Source organism: Leucopleurus acutus (genome assembly GCF_964270905.1).
Source record: "Leucopleurus acutus genome assembly, chromosome: 10".
NCBI classification, from domain to species: Eukaryota; Metazoa; Chordata; class Mammalia; order Artiodactyla; family Delphinidae; genus Leucopleurus; species Leucopleurus acutus.
Genome location: NC_139153.1, coordinates 26,555,531 through 26,570,339, shown reverse-complemented (window position 1 = coordinate 26,570,339; position 14,809 = coordinate 26,555,531). Strand labels below are relative to the sequence as shown.

The 14,809-nt window shown below is 43.4% G+C and overlaps 1 protein-coding gene across 3 annotated transcripts in view; it reads left to right on the top strand.

Moving 5' to 3' along the window:
• The window catches only part of ATXN7 (ataxin 7), a gene marked incomplete at its 3' end in the record, with an annotated part of 129,206 nt that overhangs the window by 35,073 nt on the left and 79,324 nt on the right, over positions 1-14,809 (top strand). For all 3 annotated transcript variants that reach the window (XM_082848887.1, XM_082848885.1, XM_082848886.1), the window contains exons 3-4: positions 4,723-5,046; positions 5,285-5,353. In XM_082848887.1, coding sequence (XP_082705013.1) covers positions 4,734-5,046; positions 5,285-5,353 — 382 coding nt within the window. In that variant the 5' untranslated portion in view covers positions 4,723-4,733. The remainder of the gene's footprint in view (positions 1-4,722; positions 5,047-5,284; positions 5,354-14,809) is intronic.

The window sequence follows — 14,809 nt, the reverse complement described above, 5'->3', positions numbered from 1 at the left end:
AGTTTATAGAATGACTATGCATACAGGTTAAGCCTTTAAAAAGATAATTACCTTCATCTTTTAGTCTCCACTTTTGCAACTCTCCTTATTATTCCTAATTTCGCATTTGATTGTCAGCAATTCTAGCCACCGAGCTGATGAGTTAAATTTCTTCCACTCTTCTCTTCTCCCCCTTCTGGAATACTGATGTATTTATAACAGGCTGTAAGGTATTTCACTAGAGGGAGCACAGTTAAAGAGGGGCCTTGCCTGCCATACCCCTTATGCAGAAGAGAGCCCTGGCTCTGTCTCCAGAAGAAAGAAGGAAAGAGATAGGTGTGGTCAGAGGAGGGAGAGAGGATATGAACAAAGGCACAGCCAATTTTAGGAGGAGATAATGCAACCCAAGGCAACACATTCCTAATTTAGTGGTTCCAAGTTTCTTTTACTCAAATGACTGCAATCCTTTGGGGTTGATAATGGAGAATCTCTGTTATCAGCCCTGTAATTTGCACCCATAAATATACTGTAGTTGCTGGTTTTCAAGTTTATTAAAATGTTGTATTGGGACTGGTGGTTCTTTCCAAATAAAAAGGCTGGTTGTGTGGTGTCTTGCATCTTAGGCAAGTTTTGGACAGTTTTAGCCATTTTACATTAAACCGAATTTAAAGATTTTGTTATTGTTGTTGCTGTTGTTTTGTTTTGTATTTAGTGATGCCTTTGGCCTTTGAACAAAGCATTTTACAAGTGAATCTGCTGTGCAAAGAATCCTTTTTGTAAAGAGAGACCTTGTTACCCTGGCACCTACTGGGAACATCCCTAAATTTGGATGGTGAAGTAAGGCCACCTTTTAAATACATCCCTGGAAGGGATGAAATACTCAGAACTTGGCAGCGTTTCACTTCTGACGGCCTAGTTCTTAAGCCACATACAGTCTAATTGGTGGTGACAGCTTTTTCCATAAGAGCATTTTGATTAAAATTAAATTAAAAAATTTCCCCTACTTCTCATTCTTCTCACATCCTCAGTGAAATTACGATGTTGTGTTTACTCTGGTGCCTAGCAGAGTGCCTGGTATGTGGTAGGCGAGCAGGAACGGTTTGATAAATTGAATCCTCATTACTCAAACCTTACAAAACATATCATTTATCTGTACAGACAAATGCTGAAGATCTTCAGAACTATAGGACATCATCAGAAGTACGCCGGTAGGAGAACTGATTGATAGCATACAAGGAACGCTATTACATGAAAATAATTATAGTAAATGAATGTAAATTGTATTGTTCATGTTTTAAAATATTTTTTGGGTGCAGAGGAGGGGGTTTAGGTTAAGAAGTCATCAGGTTCTTTATTATAAAACCAAGTGTTTGAGTTTCTGTCGTACTCTTGTTTATAGAGAGTGCCCTTTGTATAAGAACACTTTTTAAATGTTGCCCAGATTTGAGTATCAGACAACTGTACTTTCTCAGCTAGCAGTTTTGGCTTTTGTTGGTGACTCATTCAAACAGTTGAGAAACCCAAACCAACTATGGATATCAGAAACTGCACGTTCTGGAAGGGGTTAGGACTTTCTCATGGGTGAAGAGAATGTAGTAAAATGCATTGGCTGCAGCAGAAGAGAATTGGTAGGGAGATGGCCAGGAACTGCCTGTCATTCTCTTGGTGCTCGCATCTTCTTCAACTTGGTGACACATTTCTTAGATGAGAATAGATCTGAATTGCTCTGTGTGATATAAGATACTTGTTTATAGTGTTCGTTTTGTGTTATTTTGTACTTTCCATGGATCTTTTTATGCAATCCTCAGAAACCTGGCTTTATCTCTGTTTTACAGATTAGCAAACTGAGATCCAAGTAAATTAGGTAACTTGCTTACGTTACACAGTTTGTAAGTGAAAGACCCAGTATATGAACCCAGAAAAAATTCACAGGGACTGGCTCCAGAGCCCTCCCTCATTTTCCTTATCTGTAAATAGTAATACAACTCCTACCCTACACAACTGAGAATATTAATAGAGATAATGCAAAAAGGTACCTACAGCAATGCTTGGTACCTAGTAGGTGCCCAATAATTGATAGCTGCTATTAGTAACAATTTCTCTTAATAACTATCATAATACTAAGAGGATGTTTAGTATTTTTTATTCTAAGCCCTGTCGTGTTTTCTTTATTAAACCAATCAAAAAATGGGGGGGGGAGTATGAAACAAGAATAATGACAGAAGTTGAAGTATTATAAATTGCCATATTGACCCCCATTAGCTTGAAGTCATATTAGTGAATTTCAAAGTATTTTCACATGTAAAAAGGGGGAAATCAAGCAGTGTCTTGAGGAAGTAGGACTGTACTTCATGTTTGCCATTCTTCCCCTTATTTTCATTCTCACCCTCTACTCTCAGGGATCAGAGAAGGGCTGTACTCAATAGGCAAGCTGTCTTTTTTACCTATATAGCTGGGTGGCCCTAAGCTTTTCTTTTTAATGGCAGCTCCAAATGCCATAAAATTCAAATTTTTGTTTCCCTTAAATGTAGAATTAGAAAATTCAAAACAATTCATAAATTGTGCACTTTAATCTCGGAAAACTAAAAAGTTAGGTGTTTTTATGTATTTCTGTAATTCTACAGATTTTTCAGTGATCTGGATGAAAAATTGAAGGTCTGCATTGGTGACATCCAAGATTGAGGGCCTTGGTTAAGAGTTAGGAACCTTATTACTAAGGGAATTATGTTTTACCTATGCATTTTTTTTGTCATTGATGCTCTTATGTAGGAAGTTAAAGCTTTAGAAATATGGTTTTTAATCCTACCAATCATTTCTACCATTTTTGTTTATTCTGTTTTTTCTGCTTCTTAGATAAGGACAGGAAGCATCCATAGTTTTGGGGAACTTTTGTTTGCATGCAATCCAGGAAAAAATTACGCACTTATTTCTAAACATTTAAAAAATAAATTAATATATATGTGTGTATATATATTTTATTTTATTTTATTTCACTAAAGCCTTTAAATTTTGAACCCAAAACAAGCACTTTCTACAGGAGCCCTGCATTGAGTTTAGGTTGCAATAACATTTCCTTATTTTTACTCTTTTTAAACATTTTTATGTTTCTGAGAGTTGGACTTTGTTTCTTTAGCAGAGAAGTTGGCCACCTCTATGACGCCAGATGTTCTAGATAAAAAACCGGAATAAGCCCGCTTTTTCCCCACCTAAAGAAAGCACCTCTAGGCAAGCAGCTATGACACACGTGCCTCAGGAGTGCTGATATTACTGCTATGTGAAACATGATGATTAAAATCATTGTTTCATGTCTCAGGCTGCAGATTTTCACATCAGTCTGAAGGAAGAGTAATGATAAGAACACTTAATCGAAAGTGCTTGATGTGGTCTGCTATAGTTTCAAATATTTCAGGTGCTTTAGTTCATTAAGTATCCCTTTATTTTATCATCTTTACCCATCACTTGAGCAAAAGCTTTGCGCGCAGTCTGTGTATTGGGGAGGGGTGCTAAGTTGTGTGGGCCAATGCTTAATTTAGTGAACAATATCTAACAGAAAACAGTATTTTCTAGGAATGCTGTACCTACACCTAAACCTTAGGTTCCCTCCCTGCCCAGGCAAAGACAATCATAAAGAGGGAGACCAACGGCTTGAATTAAAACTAAACTAGATTTTGGGGGGGGGGGGCGGTGCGGGGCGAATGAATCACTTCTAGGAGCATTGGAAAGAGAAATAAAGAAATTTGGGGTAGTGTCTCCAAAACAGGTAAATGGATTCGCCTCGGTCTCTCTCTCCTCCACTCCATTTTACACTGATTTCATGGTCTCCTCTTTGCTGGACGAGCTCAAATACCCCGGGAGCACGCTGTGACCTCCCGTGGTGGGCTTAGGGCCGACACCTGGGACTGCACCTGGGCCGCATTTCCTCGCCTGCCAGTGGTTTCCTCCACGCCAGGCTTCCGCTCGGCGGCGGTTTCCAATTCATGCTTTTGACAGCCGTGCGGCCGCCCGCGAGCGGAGATCCAACTGCTCCCTGAACCGGCCCCTGCGCCCCAGGTGGGACCCCGGGCGGGAAGGCCCTACGGCGACGCCGCCCGCTGGTGCTCCGGGGCCAGCCGGCCGGCTTCTCCATAGGTGGCTGCGTTTCCGACTTCGCCCTGGCTCCACTCCGGGGGCTTGACGCGCAAACTTCGCCGGAGCGAGCTGAGAGGGTGGGACCGGCGAGGGGGAGGAGGCGGCGGGAGGCGCCTCCGCTTAAGGGAGCCGGCCGGGCGCCGCCGCTCGGACGGACGCGCGGACGGAAGGGAGGAGCGGGGCCGCCGGGCCCGGCCCGGGGATGCAAGCGGCCTCAGGGTGGGCAGCCCGAGGGCCGGGGGTGCATCTTGGGCCTCCCCGCCGCGGCGGAGCGCGGGGCTGGGGCGGAGGCAGCTCGGGGCGCCGGCCTCCGCGCCGGCTCTCCGCGGCGGAGGCAGGCTGGGGATCCTGCGCCGCGGTGGCGGGTTGCCGGCGCTTGTCCCCTCCCCCGAGGGGCGCCGGAGTCGAAAGCGAAAGCGAACCCGCGCAGCGGACTTTGCGCCTGGGGCGGGGGGTGGCCCGGGAGGAGACGAGCTGGGGGGCTGGGCGGCTGGGGGGCGCTGTCAGCGCGCCCCACCCGGCCCGCGGGCCGCGCACGCCGCCGGAACTCCCCGGCGCCTCCTTAAAAGCGGCCCCCGCGCGACTCTTTCCCCCCTTTTTTTTGTTACATTGTAGGAGCGGAAAGAATGTCGGAGCGGGCCGCAGATGACGTCAGGGGGGAGCCGCGCCGAGCGGCGGCGGGCGGAGCAGCGGCCGCGGCTGCCCGGCAGCAGCAGCAGCAGCAGCAGCAGCAACAGCAGACTCCGCAGCCCCAGCGGCAGCCGCCGCCGCCGCCGCGGCGCCTACGGCCGGAGGACGGCGGCCCCGGGGCCGCCTCCACCTCGGCCGCCACCGCAATGGCGACCGTCGGGGAGCGCCGGCCCCTGCCCAGTCCCGAAGCGATGCTGGGACAGTCGTGGAATCTGTGGGTCGAGGCTTCCAAACTTCCTGGGAAAGACGGTGAGTGTCCACGCCTTCCTCTTCCCCCCCGCTCCGCCCCCCCACCCCCGCTCCCCCGTCGTCTGACCCTTCTCCCCTCCCCCGTCCCGTGACCCGCCCCCCTCGGGGGTCAGAGATGCTATCGCTCGGTTGGGGAACGCGGAGGTGCCCGCACCTACTCCGTGCGTGCGTGAGCGTGCGTCACACTCGCGGCCACTGACCTGCCTCTCCCCTCCTCCTGTGTGTGTGTATCTCCTAGGGACGGAATTGGACGAAAGTTTCAAGGAGTTTGGGAAAAACCGCGAAGTCATGGGGCTCTGTCGCGAAGGTGAGTCCAGCCCCCTGAAGGAGTTTGTTTAAGGCTAGGGGAAGTACCCCGGCCGGCTAACCAGGGCGGGAGCTCGAGCCCACCTGACCCGCTCCGCCCCCGCACGCGAGGATGCTGTCTGAGGAAGAAGGGGGAGGACTGCGCGTTTGGAAAATCCCGTTTCCGGGGGCTTCCTGTAACGGGGAGCGTCAGGAACCCTTCAGTGGAGGCCTGGCTGGGTGCAGTTTGAGCGGCGCTCCGTGATGAGCGCTGGGGAGCAGCAGTGATTTTAACCCAGATCCCTTCGGGTCTGACCCCCTTATGGAGAAACAAGAGGAGTGGAGGAATTGTCAGCTTCCGAAAGCTTTTCCACGAATGTTTTAGGGGGCTCTGAAAAGGAAACCTTGCCACCTGAAACTTATTGCCGGCAATCAAAATGAATTTTGAACTTTAAAAAAGGTGACACTTTACCTGTGCAGCCTATTTCTATGGGATTTAAGTTAGAGTTTTATCAAAAGGATCATCACAACTGAGGAGCTCTTGGTCGGATTTTTTTTTTTCTTCTACTTCTTTTTTTTTTTTTGAGCTGCCAAAATCAGCGAGGCGGTGGGGGTGAAGAATTTTATATGGTGAAACAAGCCTTTAGTGCTCTTAGCTAGTGAAACCAGAGTCTAGTTATTGGTCAGTTTTTAATAAAACTGGTAGAGGGGTACTCTAGGGAAATAACTGTAGTTAAAAGTGTGCCTCCAAATGAAAGTTCAGGTATCTAGGAACTGTCAGACCTTTACTTCAGATTTTCTTTTTCTGTGAATAGTCGCCTTTGCTGGCTAATGCCTCTGCTAGGCCTTGGCACACTGTGGTCAGAAAGGACTTCTGAAGCCCAGTCAATTTTAGGTTCAGTTCAAGCGATTCCTTCAGTAGCAGTACGGACAAGGACTTGAGTGAGTTTTTGGTATCCAAAATACTGAGTTTATATTCCCAGTGCAATTTTAATTCTCAGCGTGACCATGTATTTTGGTATAGTTATTGTCAGGGGCCCAAGAATAGGTACAACTTTGGCAAGTGGAATATTTTAAGGTCCAGAGTTGGCCCATTGTTATTCTGTCTCCGCAGTTACTTCTTGTTTTTAGTGCCTGTGTTGCCTCCACGTTCACTGTTTTGGTTTCTTTGAACTGGCCATTTGTTGGCCTCTTGGCACTAGGAGGAAGAGTAATACCAGTGGCAGCTCTCTGAGAGCTTCCAATTGGAACAGATTAGAGAGCAAAGTAGTAGATTTCTGAGAATGAGAATTGCTGTTTGAGACCAAAGGAAAGAGAGGGAAAGCACAGGACTTGCTGGCAATGTTGCAATAGGAAAAATCAGTTGTTAGTCCGGTTTTAGTGTTGAATTGGCAGCCCGCCTGGGCTTAAAAAAATTAAAATCACTAGGTGGTAACTCATAGGAAGCAGTTGGAGTAGAGCTGTAGAGGACCTGACCTGCTCCTGTTCTTAGTTTCTTTCTCTGGGTGTGGATGCATTTCCCATAAAGGGTTTCTAAATCTGTGTGAATACGGGTGCTAATTATTGGTAATTCCCCTATAGAGGATGAGTAAGTGTATTAGCGTTTCACTGGGCAACTTGGTCTGGATTGAGACCCAACCAAATTTAGTTGCCTGGACCCACTTTTTGCTGTATTTATTATTTTCAGTTGGGACATAGTCATGAGTGGATTTTACCAAGAAGATCTAGGACCTCTTAATTACTTTATTCAGGCACAAAGGCATCATAGATTATTTGGTTGTGTGTGCTTCTGACCTATCAAATTATTTGTGACTGTTAGAGGTGCCATTTTTGTGTAGGCTGCTCTAACCATTCAGAGGATGCTGAAGCAGCCAGGATGGCTGAAACTCTGCCTGCCTGTTTTGAGTAGAGACTGAAGTTTTTAACTCAGTCAGTTCTTGATTCATTTGTGACTTTGTGGATTTTCTGGGACAGTTTAAAAATCCAAGCATAAGGATGTTCAGCACCTAACACAGTGGGCCTTTGTTTTTCTAACAAATAGTTCATGTCAGGCTGTTTAAGAAATGAAGATACATTTTTAAATTATCAAATTATTAGACAGTTATCCTTTGTCTTTGGTTGAGATTATCTACTACCAAGAAAACGTGTTTTGGAATTAAATTTATACTAATTCCTCTTGTCAACAAAGTTAAATTGGAAAGAAATATGTAGATAAATTGATAATGTGAATGAAGCACTCAGTCAGAAACTCCTCATCTTGGAGGATATTGAGGAATACTGGCCAGACGTTTCGAATTCTCCAGTTCACAGTTGTGCATCTGAGAGTTGGAAACCTGGGTGTAAGATTAAGTTGCTTAATATTGCATTTTACCTTTCAGAATCTAGCTTTCCCCTTTGTAAAAGGAGACGATAACACCTACTTCCCTTGGTTGTTAATAACGGTTGACATTAAATTAGATTATGGAAAATGACTTTACACATACTAATTCCTTTCAACTCTTTTAAATGCTGGTAATCTTAGACCTGATCTCCTAATTTGGTATTTGTCAAGGTCAGAGGTTTTTAACCTGGGGCTTGAATGGGCTTCAGGGGGTCATAGTTCCCGTGAAATTGTATGCAAAATAGTATGTATGTCCACTTTCAGGGCAAGTGTTCCCAGCTTCTCTTGGATTCTCAAGGATTCTTCACATATCTCTACCCCCAAAATTCAAAACTGCTAAGCTAGGATCTCTGCCCTTTTTTCTTTTTGCTCCTGTAGCTTATTTTGGCCAGTTTCCTCATGTGAGACTGCCCAAAGGTTAATGCTGTGGGAGAGGTCGGAACTATAGATTTAGATGGAAGTGAGATTATTAGTGGTTTAGCTAATATGTCATCCCCGTTTTCCTATTAGCTCAAGTAGGTAAATGTTAAGATAAAATTTAAGCTATCTTTCAGAGGGCAGCCTATTTTTTATCTGCATCCTCACATTTTTATTACCTTGTTTTACTCTGTAATTTGTAATATTATTTGATGGCACATTTGGTTTTAGTGGAAAAAGATTGATAATACAGTTTTAACTTTTTCAAAGACTAAACTCAGAAGAAAAATACCTTTATTTAAAGGTGATTTTTGAAATTGTAGATTTAACAAAGTAATGTTTAGATGAAATTAATTGGTATGAGTAACTGACTAAGGTTTCCATATTAGTACCTGAAAATGTAGGGAGCCTTAAAAAATAAATACATTAAATGCCTTAACTTCACAGCAAGTTGAAACAAAATGTAAAGTGTTATTGTGGGAGTCAGCAGTGGAAATACGACGTTTTCTTTGGGAAGTCATTCCTAACTTCTCTTGTGCCCACTTCTTATACAACATCAACAAACCCAGTACTCTTCCTTCCTCCAAACACTCTATCACCATTTGAAAGTGTGTGTTATGTGATGGCTCTTTTATTAGAGTGCAAGCTCCCAGAGGACAGGCTTCTTATTGACCAAGATATATTGAGCTCCTGCACATTGTTTGTGTTCAGTGAATATTTGCCCCCAAAATGAATGAACTGGGCTACTAGGAAGACTGAAGAGTTCAAATGACCAATTTTCCATTGTGTTGTGACTCAAAAAAAAGGTACCTGTTCTGTGGCGAGATGCACTTTCTGGCCCCAGGGGAGGCCAGGGACTGTCTTTCAGCATTTCCTGTGTCTCTGTCCTGAGTTTAGCACTCCATTTACACTTTCCAGAAAGAGTGCAGACAGGACACCACCTCTCTTATCTCTGATACTTAGGCAAGGGAGTAGGATGGCAACCTAGAGGATATCCACACTTGATGACAGTTGACCTCCCTGTCAAAATAACAGGGACATAGTTGAGCCTAGGGCAAGATGGAAGACAGGTTGGTTGGCATCTACAGGCAGCTGGTTAAAAAAAAAAAAAGACTAGGAAGATGGGTAGCCTCAGTCAACACGGACTGAGTCAACATAACAATACCACCTTTTTCTTTCCTAGGGAAAAAAAAAATGTTCATAGTGAGTTAACTGAAAACAAATTAGGTATTGGTGCCAAAGACTATTAAAGTAACTATGTTATAGACATAAAACTTTCTCTCTGAAGTAAAGAGCTCTTCTGTTTTTCTCTAGGGTTTCCCTTATGTTTTTCCCCCCAACTTTTCCTTTGGACAATTTGAAATGTACAAAATTAGAGACAGGATTTTAATGAGCCTCCTTATATCTTTCCTACAGCTTAAACAGCTAATGAGTCCCTGCCCAATCTTGTTTCATCTCTGCTGAACTCCCCACATGTCCCAGACATCATTTTTCTTTTGGTTTTCTTTTTTGTGCTTGCATGGACTTAAGCTTGTCTCCTGCAAAATGGAGCCTTCCTGTACTCTGCGCCTTCTTTTGAGTCAAGCCCGGCTGCCATTTGTGATCCCCTCCATGAGTGTGTAAGGGTTCTGCAGGTGGCAGGGCTTGCAGTCGGCCGACATCTCAAGTAGAGACTGAAACTAAGCCTCAGACAGGAGTCAGTGCGATCCAAGTTGACTGCATCAGAATCGCATTAGCATATATTTAAGGAGAGCATTCGGATGATTTGGTTGCAGATCACCCACACTTGACACTCCCTGGATGAGTGCTAGGGCTGCAGTAGTCAGTGTCCTTGCTGACAGTTCCTGTTTGTAACTTCCTACCTGTAAAGTGGCGCCAACCCAGGAGTGAGAGCCCCGGTAGACCTAGAGAGACACTCCTAAGGAACGATTCTTTCCCCTGAGTGTGGCTCCGTAGCATTTTACCGCAAGCTGCACTCTAGCTGAGAATGCTTTTTACATTGTTGAATGGTTGAAATAAAAACTTTTGAAAGAAGACGATTAGTTCATGACCTGTGGGAAAATATGTAAAATTCAGCTGTCAGAGTCCATGAGTAAAGTTGCATTGGAACGTAGCCACAGCCCTTCATCTACTGACTGTCTGTGGCTGCTTTCTCCATGCAGTGAACCATGGGGCTGAGTTAGGTGCGACTGAGACCATACATCCCACTAAGGCCTAAATTCACCATCTGACTCTACAGAAAAAGTTTGCCATCCCTGTTTTAATGGGTTTCTTGGTTAATGAAGGGCCATTCTTTCTGCAGAATGTGATTCTACTACTCGAACTTTCTGTTTTGAGGGGGAGAATCTTCAAAATAGTAAAAACCACTATTAAACCCAAAGTTAATTCAACATTGAAGAAATAATGTTGAGCTAGAAGGAGATACATGTGAGAGTATAAGGTTTTGTGTAAGAAAGTTCCTATTTTTGTCACTTTTTTCATTCCCTGCCACTTTTCTAGGGCATATACCTGTTTCTGGGCAATGCAAATATAGAACATCAACAGAGCTGTTACTGTCCCAGCTTCCCAGAGCCTTTGACTGTGAGGATGGGGCTTGGCTTCTCTTAAGCTCCTGTATAGTATGTAAATCCTCAGGAGAAGGAATCTAGAACTTTCATGGGATTTTCTTCAAAAGGGTACCTGACACAGATTCTTGAGAATTTCTGCCCTTGAGTTGGATTAGAGAAGCTGAAGCCCTGTTGGAGGCCTTGGAACTTGACTTACAAGGCAGATTCTCCAGGAAACACATCTACATTTTGATTTATAAAGAGGGCATACTGAATCCTTTGATCTCTCATCTTTGATTTTGTGCTTGCTGGGAAGTGTCACACCTGGCACAGTCCATGCTGAATTCTTCAACCTACAAGGCTTCTCAGTAAAGGAAACCATGCACGTTTCCTGTAGTAGCAAGGGGCTTCCAAGCTGAATGTACTCCATTTACAGTTTTGATTGGTTCTTATGAACTCTGATCTCAGGAGGGAAGCATGGGGAATTTATGCCTCGTTATTGAGTATGACCTACATGTTATGCGGTCTGATTTTTCCCTTATAACAACATCCTGCTTCCTCCTGGCCACATCTCGCGATATTCCTACATGTATGTGGACAGCTCAAGTTCAGTGAGAACTTTTACTCTGTGTCAGCATAGGTTTTACCTTATGTATTCTTCACAGCTGTCGTATGATCTAGGTATTAGCATTATCCCCATTTTACAGATGAGGAAACAGAGGCCCAGAGAAGTGAGATTACCTCACCAAGGACACAAAGCATGTAAGAGACCCTGGAACCCATATCTGCCTAACTCCACAGCTCACATGCTTTACCCTCTGCTGTGCTGAGCTCATTCCAGAATGTGCACCTGCTTTTCATGAGCCGGAACAGGTTGCTGTGACCTTTGTTTTCCTTCTCTTTGGCTAGAAATACTGACTTAAAAAAAAAAAAATTTTTTTTTTCTTTTTTTTTTTAAGTAAAGAGATGAAGAACCCTTTCTTTGGTGTGCTTTACAGCAGTCTGTATGCTGTATTTAGCAGTTCTTTCATAAAATCTCTTTTTTTGAGGAGGAGGGGAAGTATGCACAGTTTGCATTAGAAGTAATTGGCTTTTAAAAAAAAGATTTAAATGAAAGCTAAAGTTGCAGTGGATAGCAAACACAATCATCTGGGATTTGTACCATTAAAAAAAATCCTTTAAAAAAAAGAAGTGAAATTCCACTGTTTAAATAGCATTTCAGTGCAAGATTGCTTTTAATCACATTGATATTCAAAGTTTATGGCAGTATTTTTAATAAATGTGCTCCTCTGATTATTAAAGTATTTTTTCATTGAAGTTCTAAGAAGAAAAAGAAGCCTGTTAGTAGACTTAACAGTTGGAGTTACTGTACTTTTGAGAGGAAGGCAGAAGATTACATTTATATTCATCTTGTACAGCAGGGATTATTATAAATGAGCAGAAGAAGGAGAAGAATGATTTTTGCATTTCAGGCATTTATAACATAAAACTGGATGCAGTATTCTTGTTCCTCTTTGTGATAAAGACCTTGCTAACATCAAATACTTTTTCTCTTATATGTAAGCTTCTGGCAAGGAGAAAGTAATAGTTCATTATCAATTAGACTCATAATCTTAAAAACAGAAAATATTCCCATCCCAGGTTATACAGATGTTTTCCACAATCCTGAACTCCAGTGAGGCAGTTTAAAAAAAAAAAACAAAAACAAAGATTGCATTTAACCAGTGGTCCCAGGCTTTTATATTTCAAACCAGAAAGTTTCTGAAATAAATTGGGGACCAAACAAAGGGTTGCTAGCGTTTTATAATGTATATAATTAGACATTATAACATATAATTCTTATCATCATAGAAGTGTGAGGGCCATTGTTTTAGAATAAAGAACAATCCTTTAAATTTGAAGAAAGTTTAAGTTTGGGAAGGACTCATTGCATTGTCCTCATTTTTCACATTTCCTTGTGGACTTTTTGGAGCTCAGTGTGTATTTTGGTGTTTGATAATCACTGCTTTAAATCAGCTTCCCTAAGTGTCTGTCTTGTAACCCTAGTAGGTGTTATGCAGAAAACCGGGTTCCATTTTGTAAGTTTGCAAAAGATAACTTTAAATACAGGCTATACTGAGAACTACAGTTCTGGAATTAAACAAACCTGGGTTCAGATCTCAGCTCTAGTAGGTGAGTAACTTGAGAAAGATTTACATAGCTTTGCTAAGCCTCAGTTGACTTACCTGTGCAATGGGAATCGTAGTACAGTAGTACCTCATAGTGACTGGGAGGATGAAATGGTATAATACGGTTTCAGCCTTTTGTATAATGTCTGGCAGAGCAACTGTTCAATAAACGTTACTTGCTAATTTTATTATTTTTGTCAATCATGAAAATGCGGTGACACGAGCATGCCTCTAATCAAGTGGTTTGCCAGGACTCTCGGGAGCAGCAGGAAGTGAAATGCTAGTTTTCCTTTTGCAGGCAATTTGTAGGCAGTGAGAGGACACCTCAGTGTGCTCAGGATATCAGAGCATAGCAAACGAACCCAAGCTCCCAGCTTTCACAGACTCTAGTGAAAATGAGAAGGGGGGGGGGTTGACATTGCTTGTTTCCTCCTTTAGTCAGTCTCTTGACTTGCAGAGGGAAGCCTAGTGTGGGGATTGACTTTCCCCTGCTTGTACAGAGTTGCACTTGCTCCTCTCCCGGAAGCCTGTAGTTTGTGTTTCTTAGAATGTTTTACAAAGCTCTTTTTCTGGGCAAGAAAGATAAATTGCAGCCACCAGAAAAAAGTCATCCTCACTAAGTTGGGAAATGGGTCAGAAATAACTGAGGCTACTATTTTATGATTTTATGTATGTGTGGTGGTAGTCACGGGGTTTTCTGCCTGATGAGGGAATTTTAAGAATTGCCTTTCAGTTCTAGGAAATTTCCATTTAAATTAGAAGCAGTTCTCCATTTAACTGACCTTGTTCTCTTTGGAAACTATATAGACAGATATGTTTCAATGGAAAAAAATTGTTATTGAACTTAATACATATTCATTGGAAAGATTCTGCTAATAATTTCACTAATTTTTTCCCTACTAATGGTAGTATGTAGCCATCATTCTCTGTAATCCCACTCTAGGCCAGTTTCGAGTCTTCAGTTACAGGATTTGGACTTAGGGCAATTCATACCTGATCAGGGACACCCATGTAACTACCTTGGGCACTTACTGTATACTTGCAGCTTGGTCGTTTCAGTTTCTGTCAAGGTCCAGACTCTGTCCTTCAGCAGGCCTCAGGATATTTTGTCCAGCCATGATTCCTGCCTTGAGAATCCTCTGGCTGTTTTGCCTTTGTTCATTTGTTTTCATCCCACAGACATTTGACAGGCACATTCTCTGTGCCTCTTGTGGGGTTAGAGTCCAAGGGTATAACTGCAAACAAGAAGGCACAGTCCTGTCCGGCAGTTGGTTAGCAAGTGTTGATGGAGTTACCCACTAAGTGCCAGGTTCTCTTGTGGGTGTTGGGATAGAGTGACACAAGTTAGAAAGAGCCCCTGCCTTTTAGTGAAGCGAGACACAATAAATACACAAACATTTTTGAAGGACATTGCGTGCTGTAAAGTCAGTAAAGTAGGCTAATGAGTTGGCGGTGGAGGAGGGGGAGTTCAAGCTAACATGATCAGGGATGGCTTATCTGAGCTTTAACATTTGAACTGAGATGGGAATGGTGAGAAGGAAGTGGCCACTGGATCATGTGGAAGAAGGCGAAAGAGGGTTCCAGGCAGAAGGAAAAAGCAAGTATGCAGCCTCTGAGGTGGGCATGGAGCAGAGTAGAGGGAGATGAGGCTAACAAAGATCAGATAACAGAGGCCAAGGTCAGGAATTTGGGTTTATCTGAAGTGTGATGAGAGCCTACTGGGGGGTAGTAGCTTCAGCAGGGAGTGGCCTGATCTCATTTGTGATGTGTAAAGACCACTGGCTGTTGGATGGTGGATGGATTGGAGAGAGGGTATAGGGACCAGTCAACTAGGTGAGAGGTGATAGTGGCTAGAGCCCGCTGATGGTGCTGGCAAGGCAGAAAGGCTGTCCTCTTAAGGATGTATTTTGGAGGTGGAGTTGATTTTTTTTTTTTATTGGAGTGTAGTTGCTTTACATTGTTGTGTC